We start from the raw sequence: 9,828 nt of genomic DNA, 5'->3' as shown, positions 1-9,828 counted from the left end.
GCTAAGTGAGGCAGACAGAAGGACTTTGTAAACCACAAATAAAATTCTAAGCCCTGACCATCTGAATGGACCCTGCCTCTCAGTCAAGGGCATTCCAAAGTTAACCTGAAAACGTAGTTCAGGCCATGATGGGAAGGGGGAGCTTGACGTGTCTCATTATCCCTCCTCCCTGTTGGAATTCCTGAGAGAACAGACTCTTTAACTGTGATAAGAAACATTTATGATCTGTTCTCTCTGAAGCCTGTTACCTGGAAGCTTCACCTCTGTGATGAAACCTTGGTCTCCACAACCTCTTATCTTAACCTGGACATTTCTTTCTAAGTCTTTAGACAATAACTTGACTCAACCAATTGCCAATCAGAAAATCCTTGAATCTACCTATGACCTGGAAGCCCCCCACTTCCAGTTGTCCCCGCTTTCCAGACGGAGACAATGTACGTCTTACATGTGTTGACTGATGTCTCATGTCTCCCTTAAAGATATAAAACCAAGCAACCAAGCGTGGCCTGACCACCACAGACACGTGTTCTCAGGAACTCCCGAAGGCTATGTCACAGGGCCATTGGCCACTCATATTTGGATCAGAATAAATCTCTTTAAATATTTTACAGAGTTTGATTATTTTCATCAACAACTTTCTAAGGAGTAAAGAAGAAATTAATGGTTTGAAAAGCAGGAAATGATAGGGTCAGTTAATAGGCACCAAAGCTGGTTCTTTTAAAAAAAGAAAACAATAAAATACAGAAACCATCAACAAACCTAACCAAAAAAAAAAAAAAAAAGTAAAATCAGAAATAAGCATCAGAAAATAGCCCAGATGCAGAGTGAATGAAAAACAACTATGACAAGACTACTTTGTTCAACACTATGCATATTGAAATCTGGATGAAATGAATGCTTTTTAAGGAAAATATTATCAAATTGATTTTGGAGGAGCCAATTACCACAGGAGAAATAGACGCTGCTGTTAGAGAGCCACGCCAGTCACCCACCCACACTCACGTCGGAGGAAGGAGCCACACCAGTCACTCTCCTGCACTGTAGATCCCCAAACGCCATCAGCTCAAAATGATCCTTACACCACAAAGTGTGAGCTGGATCCCTTCACACACCTGCACATATACACACACATGCATGTGCTTACACATATGTACACATGCACACCCAAATAAACACATATACATATGTGTGGTTACATGAACACACACACTTGTACACATATACATGCACACATGCACCTACACACATGCACATAGATACACATACAGTGCACGTATACACATATACATCCATATCCACACAAATGCACACATGAACATGGTTACATATGAGTACATATGCTCACACATATACACATATCTCCATCTACACATATATATCCACATGAACACTCATGCATACATATGCTTACACATCCATGTGTACACACATAGACACACGCACACACAATACACATGTACACACATGGCCACACAACGCACATGCCTACATGTACTTACACACATTTACACATGCACACATAAACATTCACATGAAGACAACATACATATACATATGCACACATATATACCTGCTCACACATTCATATAGACACACGTGCTTTACACATATATGCAGCATGTGCATACACAAATAAACATACCCCCACACACATGCATACATACACACACTTGCTCCAAATGAGAAAGAAAAGTCCACCTTACAAGTTCTCGCAAACCTTAAGGAACATGTCATTACAATGCTATGAACCAGTCCAGGAGCACAGAAGGAAAGATCAAGCTTCCACATTCTTTGTTTGAAAAGAATCACAGAATCACTTTCCATATCAATATTGAGGCGCATATTCTTAGTGTTAGCAAACAGACGCACACGGAAGCGAGTGAGAAAGCCCATCATGGCTGGATCAGAAGATACACCGTCTTATGCCGGTTCTCTTTAAATCAACCTGTACTGGAGAAAATGCCAACAGTGTGCTTTTGGCTGTGTTTTGTGTTTATTTTTTAAACTAGACCAGATGTTTCAGCATTTACATCAAAATAAACATGCAAATACAGTCTTACAAAACGTTGAAGAGCGAGGTCTCAGAGAAGAGAGTGCTGCCACTGTCCAAGCACACCGTGAACTGCAGCAACCTCCGCAGTGGGGCCTGCTGGACCCAGAGTTCAGAACGAGGCTCTGCTCTAATGACACAGGAAGACTCAAAAATATCTTCGAGTGAATGGATGGTTAGCTAGCTGGAAACCATGATGCTAAACAGGGTATGATGCAACTGCCATTTCTGTGAACCAAAAAAGAATATACACGTACACATCACCTGTGCACAGTGTCTGCAGAGGGCAGAGGGCAGGCAGGTAGAAGCATTAATTAAGAGCTGCAGATTCATCAGATAAAAATGTGGGACCCCAGGTTAGGTGCTGGGATGCAGCAATGCTGGGTTCCTGGGATCTTGGGATGCTGGGGGTGCCGGGGGTGGTGGGATGCTGGCGTGCTGGGATACATGGAGGCTGGGATGCTGGGATGCTGGGATGCTGAGATGCTGGGGTGCTGGGATCCTGAGTGCTGGGTGCAGGGCTGTTGGGGATGACAGCCTGGGGTGCTGAGTGCTGGGCTGTTGGGGATGACGGTGGATATTCTCCTTTCCGTCTTTTCAGGGGCGTGTGCACACCACCCTCTGGCATTGTCCTGTAAACTGCCGGAACTTGGCTGCCGGGCTGCTGGCATGCTCCACGTTCGGGGCTGTCCCATCGGGAAAGGTGCCTGTGGGGGTGAGGAGACCCTCTTCTGATCCTCCTGCTTTCCTGGGGGGTGAAGCTGCTTTCCCTGAACACATCAGGCCCCGCCCCCCCAGCCGCAGGACCCCACAGTGTGGTCTTTGTCCCCCAGGGGCAGTGCTTTCTGTCCCTTTTGTTCTCTGCTGATCCCCAGAGCCTGGCCCTGCACAGGTCGTCAGTGATGTCTGTGGATTAGAGATCCGTTCCCCTGTGCCTCCACAGGGGAGGGCCACACGTGCGCATACATGCACACTCACACACACAGGGTCACACACACAATCATGCTTACATGTCACACACTATACACACGCACTCTTGTGTACACGTGGCACACACAGCCCAGCCACACGTTCACACCCACTCCCCCTCCTGCTGATATTCTCACAGTCACACACATGCACTCACCATGCCCTCCCCTAGTGGGCTCTGGGGTTCCACCAACCGTAGCTGGATGGCCACCCCGTGGCCTTCACCACTGCGTGGCCCAACACAGAGGTGTATTGGGGGTCAGCTCCTCCTGGTTCCCTGGGCAACATTATCCTGCGGGGCCAGGCTCAGTCGGCCCTCACATGTGGGGATCCCAGCCCAGCCCCCTTTCCCAGACTCCACATTCGGATTCTCAAGCCGTGGGCAAAGTAGCCGTGCTGGCACTGACTGGCCCCAAAGTGAAACCGATGCCGCAAAGCACTGCTGTGCCAGACGCCAGCCAGGCAGAGTGAGAACAGGACAGGCCCCTGGGACAGCGGTGCGGGTCGGCTTCCAGCGGACTTTGGGGTCCCCAGGACCCCCTTTCTGGAGGGGTCACCAAGCCGGGGCTGGGCTCCACCTGGCCATTGTGAGATGTGCAGCTTTGTGAGCCGGTGCTGCCCCTTGGGCAGTTTAAACAGCAGTGGTGGGAGGATGTGCAAACGCCCCCAACCAGGGGCTTCATTTTCGCACTTCACTAGAGAGCCTGCTTGCCAGCACCCCGCTACCAGGGACCCTCCATGCCTCCCCAACTCCACCCACCCCCTTCTCTAGCTCCCCTAGGGGAGGGTGGCACCTTGCTCTTCTGAGCGGCGGCGGGGAGAGCCGGGACCCCGCACATCACCACGTCCCTCCTGCCCCCGGCTTCTGCTTGCCTGTCCCCGGGAGCTGGGATTCCAGGCCGATTTCAACTAAGTTCTCTTTTAAGTGCATACACACCAGTGGGATTTGCTTACTGGCCTCGCTTGTGCTGGAAGAAACTCTGTCTTTAACTTCTGTTCTGCTCATGTATATATTCCGAGATGTTTTAAACAACAATTCAACCATCTTCCTGGCTTTCACCTGGTGAAATTACAAATGTTCAGAATTCTCACCACCTTCTGGTTAAGCAAGTGTCGTGGGTTGAACTGTGTCCCCCTGAAACTCTCATGCTGGAGTCCTAGTCTCACAACCTCAGGATGTGACCTTATTTAGAGACAAGGTCTTCACGGAGGTGATCTGTTTAACGGGAGGTCTCAGGGTGGGCCCTACACCCCATGGCTGGTGTCCATATAAGATGGGCACATTTGGACACCAAGAAACAGACGACAACCACATACGGCCACGCGGGGTGCCTTCCGAGGAACCAGCTCCGGCCGCACCTTCATCTTGGCCTTCCCGCCTCCTGTCCTGCTGTTTAAGACGCCTGAGAGAGTGCCCCGTGATGGCAACGCCAGCGGGCACATATACAGCAGGCATCTGGGGTCCAGCCTGGGAACCCAGACACAGACACCGTCTCTACCTGGCAAGATGGGGCAACAAAATGTGAAATGAATAGATCCAGTCTCTGCTCCCAAGACCCAGCACAGGGCTCCAAAAACCCTCGGAATTTCCTGGGTGATGGCAGCAGATTCTTTTGTTCAAATGAGGTGAGGCTTGGTGGCTCCTGGAGGGGGGCCGGTCACCAGAGAGACCAGCCAGGATTAGCACCTGCAGCTCTCAACCCTGCACCCACCCTCCTCCAGGCATCATCCACCATGATCTGATGGAGCCTCCATAAGAATGCCTGGACTACTGGTCCGCAGCAGTGCCGGGTTGCTGCACACATCCACGTGCCAGGAGGGTGGTGCCCCCCACTCCACGGGGACAGATGCTCCTGTGCTGGGGACCCTTTCGGACCCTGCCCTGTGCCCTGACCCACCTAGCTGCCCATCTGCGGCCTTTCTCATCTCCTTTTCCTGCGTTCTGTGATAATTTTGTGTTACATTCTTGATATTTAAGGCTAATGTGTAACTAGAAAACTGAGTTTTAATATTTAATGCCCTTGGATTTGGGAAATCTCTTACTACATTATGTTTGGAGATACTTTCTCTGCGGGGTAAAATATTTTATCGAGGCTGTACCCATGTGTGGAGTGTCTTTACCAACAAAGGCCGTACCCATGTGTGGAGTGTCTTTACCAACAAAGGCCCATTTGAGAACTATCTTTGGGAAGGAATATGGTCATCTAGCAGGGATCTGAGGATGCCAACTTCAAGACGGGGTGAGGTTCCAGGAGCCTGAGAAACATGATGTTCAGGTTTCAAAACTATGTCAAGGCAGCTTATTTGATCCCATGTAGGTATGGTGGCCCTCTCCCGGGTGGAATTCCACTCTCCCAGGTGGGCCTCTCCCCGGGGGTCCTCTCCCAGGTGGGCCTCCCCTAGAGTTCCCGGAGCGCGCCCACCCCAGGGTGAGTCCTGGGCCCTCCCTGCCCCAGGCCGACCCAAGTCCTTCAGTGGCTCGGGCTTCCCTGCGCTCGGGCTGCGCGCCCCGTCCAGTCTCCAATTCAGTCCCCGGCTGGGAGGGAGGTGGGGAGCCCCGAGGGGCAGGTGGCCGCGCCGCTCCCCGCTCCCTGGGGGCCGGGCTCTGCGTCTGCTCGTCCCGCCCCGCTCCGCTGCCAGGTCTCAGCTCGCCCCCGGGGCGGCCCCTCCACGCCCGCAGCCCGCATTTCCTCTGCGCGACTTTCTGTGCCCGCTGCACTTCCAGGACCGTGGCAGGGGCAAGTCACTGCCTGTTAAAGTAATGACGGAATGAGGGAGGGAGGGGGAGAGAGAGAGAGAGAGAGAAAAAAAAAAGAGAAGAGAAGAAGAGAAGAGAAGAGAAGAAGGAAAGAAAAAAAGGAAGAGAACGAACGAGCGGAGGAGCGCAGGCGCGAAGGACGCAGTCAGAAGTTCCCGGGGAAGGGGGAGGGTGCGCCCGGTGCCAGGACCACAACCCGGGCACACAGGAGCCCTGAGCGGGGAGAGGAGGCCGGCGCGGACCCCCCGGCGCCCCCCAACGCCGCCCTCCCCCGCCGCCTTCCCTCCCTTTCTTCTTCCCGCCACTCGCCGGGGGTCGCCGACCCGGTGTCCGGGCTCCGCGGAACTGGCGGCGGGGCGGGCGGGCGCGCGGCGTTGTTCGCCTTCGCCGAAGTGTGGCCCCGCCGCCGTCCCGTAGCCCGCGCGTCCGCGTCCCTTTCGGTCTCCAGGCAACCGTCGCCGGGTCCTCGCGGCGGGAGAACCCAACCGACCCTGGCGGCGGGACGCACCGCGGACCCCAGAAAGGGCGGACGAGCCGGGCGCCGGCGTCATGGACCTGGTCATCACGCAGGAGCTGGCCCGCGCCGAGAGCCAGCAAGGTGACCCCAGACCCGCCACGACCCCCGCCCCAGGGAGGCCCCGGACCCGCCACGATCCCCGCCCCGGGGTGACCCCGGACCCACCACGACCCCTGCCCCGGGGTGACCCCAGACCCGCCACGACCCCCGCCCCGGCGTGACCCCGGACCCACCACGACCCCTGCCCCGGGGTGACCCCAGACCCGCCACGACCCCCGCCCCGGGGAAGCCGCGGACCCTCTCATCCCAGCCTGCCAGATGGGTGACCCCTCGAGGGCCACAGCCGGAGCCTCCCACCTCCCGATTGTCTGACCAGGGCAAACATACAGGAAGGTGCCCACACCGCTGCTCCCAGGCGGCGACTGCTGCTGTGGCCGGGGCCTGAGGAGGCTGCCTGGGGCCTTCGGGATCGCGTTCTCCGGCTCACTTGTCCCAGCCCAGTGACCAAACCTTCCTCAACCGCCTGTTTGGGACAGATGCTGCGTCCTTGAAGAAGGCCTATGAGTTGATCAAATCGGCCAACCTAGGGAAATCGGAGTTTGACCCCTCAGAGAGCTTCAGCCCAGACCTGTTTGTTCTGTGTGCAGAGCAGGCCCTCAAGGTAACTAGTTCCCGGGATCCTTGGTCAGGGCAGCTTTGACAGGGAGATGGGGGGCCTCTGGGCATCTAGTGGATGCAGAGTGGGGCTGGGGAGAGGCAGCTCCTGGCCGGGCAGTCAAGGGGCCAGGATGGAGGGTGGGGGCTGCAAACAGGCTGCACCGGTGCTTGGGGCCTGTTCTGAAAGCAGCCCCATGTGTTTCTGGGCAGGGAGGCCACCACCTCCAGGTCTGTGGTCTTCCATGGTGGTGTTCTCTTGCAGATGGGGCAGCCAGAGGTGAGCGAGGACTGCATCCAAATGTACTTCAAGGTGAAGGCGCCCATCACCCAGTTTCTGGGCCGAGCGCACCTGTGCAGGGCCCAGATGTGTGCCCCAAAGTCGGCAGAAAACCTGGTGAGAGGTGTCCTGTGCCCCTTCTCCCCAACAGTTCAATTTTCACCCCACCTCCAGAACAGTGCCAGCCTAGACCAGGCTTTAAATCGTTCTTAGGGTAGTAGAGTGAAGGAATTAATTTCCAGAGTGACACGAAACTTGCACCATTTCCCGTTCATGCTTTTTGCTCAAGTAGTGGTATCTGACATGCAGGACCCCTGGACCTTTGCCTCGTCGCAGTGTGGTCTCTGTGGCATCTGCACCTGCAGCTGCCCTGAGTGGGCAGAGGGGAGCTGGGGTGGGGTGGGTGTGCTGGAGCACAGGCACTGCGGTTTCTGATGCCTCGCTGTGTCTGTGGGACGGGAACCCGGGTGCAGGTCCACGACATCGCCACGACACTCAGGCTGTCTGCCACACCGTCACCTGTGGATACACAGGGCGTACCAGGCCAACCATGAAGGAGCCGTGGCATCTGCAGACAGGGCAATGAGCAGGGTTCAGTGTTTCAGTCTAATTGTGCTTCTTTATGTTGCCTTAGGAGGAGTTTGAAAATTGCGTGACTCAGTACATGAAGGCCATAAACTTTGCCAAAGGAGAACCGAGGTAGGTGAAATTGAAGTGGCCTTTTCTCATTGACCGGGTGAAAGACTTCAGAGCCAGAACTTACCAAGTGGGTGTATTTATTTGAACTGTGGGTTTTCCCCTCATTTGTGGTTTGTGATTTTCATGCACGTGTGATCACTGCCTCATCTCGTTAGCGTGTGGACTAGGCCACATTCATGCAGAATTCCGAGTCACAGCCTCTTCAGCACTCGGCGGTTTTTGTGATTTTAGGTGGCTGTGAAGAGGCTGTTTTCTGCCGGGCGTGGTGGCACAAGCCTGTAATCCCAGCTACTGGGGAGGCTGAGGCAGGAGAATCACTTGAACTCGGGAGGTGGAGGTTGCAGTGAGCCCAGATCACGCCACTGCACTCCAGCCTGGATGACAGAGCGAGACTCCGTCTCAAGAAAAAAAAAAAAAGTCTGTTTTCTCCAGAACCTCCCTTGGTGTACCCCCAGAGCGCCCGGCTCCTTCCCCAGGGTTCCTTCTTCGGCCCAGCGTGCCTTTGCTGCCCTCTAGCGGGCGGCTTGGCCAAGGCCGCTGTCCCTGCGGAGGCGACTCCAGCATAACTTTCTACAAAATCAGTGCTTTCTGCACAAAAACAAATATCATGCTTGAAACTGTTAAGCTTGCACAAAACTGATTCATATCCTATGCAAATCAGTTTTGTGCAAGCTTGGCAGTTTCAAGCATATTTGTTTGAATATATATCACATATTTGAATAGGATACAATGTTTGGAGGAGATTTAAATAGAAGCTGTGGGTTCCCTGGTCCCTTCTACCCACATCGGCCTGCTTGTCTGCTGGTGGCCCTCTCTGGTCACACTCTGTTGCAAGTGGTGGGGATGTAGGGCTCAGCCCAAGAGATCTTCCCTGCATGGGGACGGGGATGGGGAGGCCCAATCTCAAGCCACAGATTCTAAAGATAAGGGTGTTTCCGAGGGAGGTGTGATGCGGGAGTGGCGGGTACCACGGGAAGGAGGCTGCTCTGCTCCAGGACCCTCGGGGGCACTGTGGATGGACCATGGGGTGACAGAGCCTTGCCAGAGGTCAGGATCATCTTTGGGAAAGGGCCAGGTTGTGTGGAGAGAGAGGGCAGCACTGGCTTGTCCAGGGCAGTGGCAGTGGGACAGGAGACTGTGAGCCCGACCACGGGCATGTGGAGGCCATAGTGGGGATTTGCAGAGAGCCACTTACAGGGAGGAGATGGATTCCTTTCGAGGTGCGGCATCCAGGGAGAAGCAGCAGGCCACTGGAGTCCCATGGCGACCCCTCTGACTCAGGCAGGCGTGACCGTCTGGTCAGGACACCCCGCACCTCCGCTCCTCTCCTGAAAACCTGGAAACAAGATGAGTCCTGTCCCAGGGTCACATGGTGGCTCTGAGTAAACTCAGAGGAGTGGGCTTGCCACAGCCACCCTGGCGTCCTCCTCCCACCTGGGCATTGAGCAGTGCTGGTACACCTGGTGGCCAGCCCAGGACCACCAGGCACAGAGGCCCTACAGGGCAGAGCTGGCCTGCCCTGCTGTGGAGTGGCCCTAGAGTGAGAAAGGCAGATGGGCCCAGATTCCCTTACTTCAGTCCCTGCAATGGCTCCCTGCTGCCCAGGGAGAGGCCCAGACCCCTGAGAGGGGTCTCTGTTTAGTCTTCCAGTCCACCCTCCTCCACTTCACACTGTATGCTGGCAGACAGGAACTTTGTTTCCCAAAGGCTCCTCCTTGTCTTCCATCTGCCTGACCTTCTTTTCCTCTACTACTGTCTTGGCTGCATCCTGACATCTTTCAGGTCACGGCAGGCATGTAACCTCCTCCAGGAAGCCTTCCTTGATTCCCTCTGTCCTTGCCCATTCTTGTCTATCCCTTGAGAGCCAGAGGAGGCCTTGGTCAGTGGTGTGTTTTCAAGGG

The 9,828-nt window shown here is 54.8% G+C and overlaps 1 protein-coding gene and 1 long non-coding RNA gene across 12 annotated transcripts in view; one reads left to right on the top strand and one right to left on the bottom strand.

Annotated features, from left to right (window-relative positions):
- Positions 1 to 1,974: 1,974 nt before the first annotated feature.
- On the bottom strand, positions 1,975 to 4,518 carry LOC141407752 (uncharacterized). The gene is made up of 2 exons (XR_012418305.1): positions 3,974 to 4,518; positions 1,975 to 2,757 (listed from the first exon to the last, which is right to left on the bottom strand). It is a non-coding gene; the product is annotated as an uncharacterized lncRNA (long non-coding RNA).
- A 1,732-nt stretch (positions 4,519 to 6,250) lies between these two features.
- CFAP46 (cilia and flagella associated protein 46) overlaps positions 6,251 to 9,828 on the top strand; it is a 133,828-nt gene continuing 130,250 nt past the window's right edge. For all 11 annotated transcript variants that reach the window (XR_012418304.1, XR_012418303.1, XR_012418302.1 and 8 more), the window contains exons 1-4: positions 6,251 to 6,375; positions 6,831 to 6,955; positions 7,214 to 7,345; positions 7,863 to 7,927. Coding sequence is in view for 7 of the 11 variants with exons in the window: in XM_045361769.3 (XP_045217704.2) it covers positions 6,327 to 6,375; positions 6,831 to 6,955; positions 7,214 to 7,345; positions 7,863 to 7,927 (371 nt within the window). In the remaining 4 variants the exon portion in view is untranslated. The remainder of the gene's footprint in view (positions 6,376 to 6,830; positions 6,956 to 7,213; positions 7,346 to 7,862; positions 7,928 to 9,828) is intronic.

This window comes from Macaca fascicularis, chromosome 9 (genome assembly GCF_037993035.2).
Source record: "Macaca fascicularis isolate 582-1 chromosome 9, T2T-MFA8v1.1".
NCBI lineage: Eukaryota > Metazoa > Chordata > Mammalia > Primates > Cercopithecidae > Macaca > Macaca fascicularis.
The sequence above is the reverse complement of the archived record's forward strand: the minus strand, read 5'-3'. Positions and strand labels throughout refer to the sequence as shown.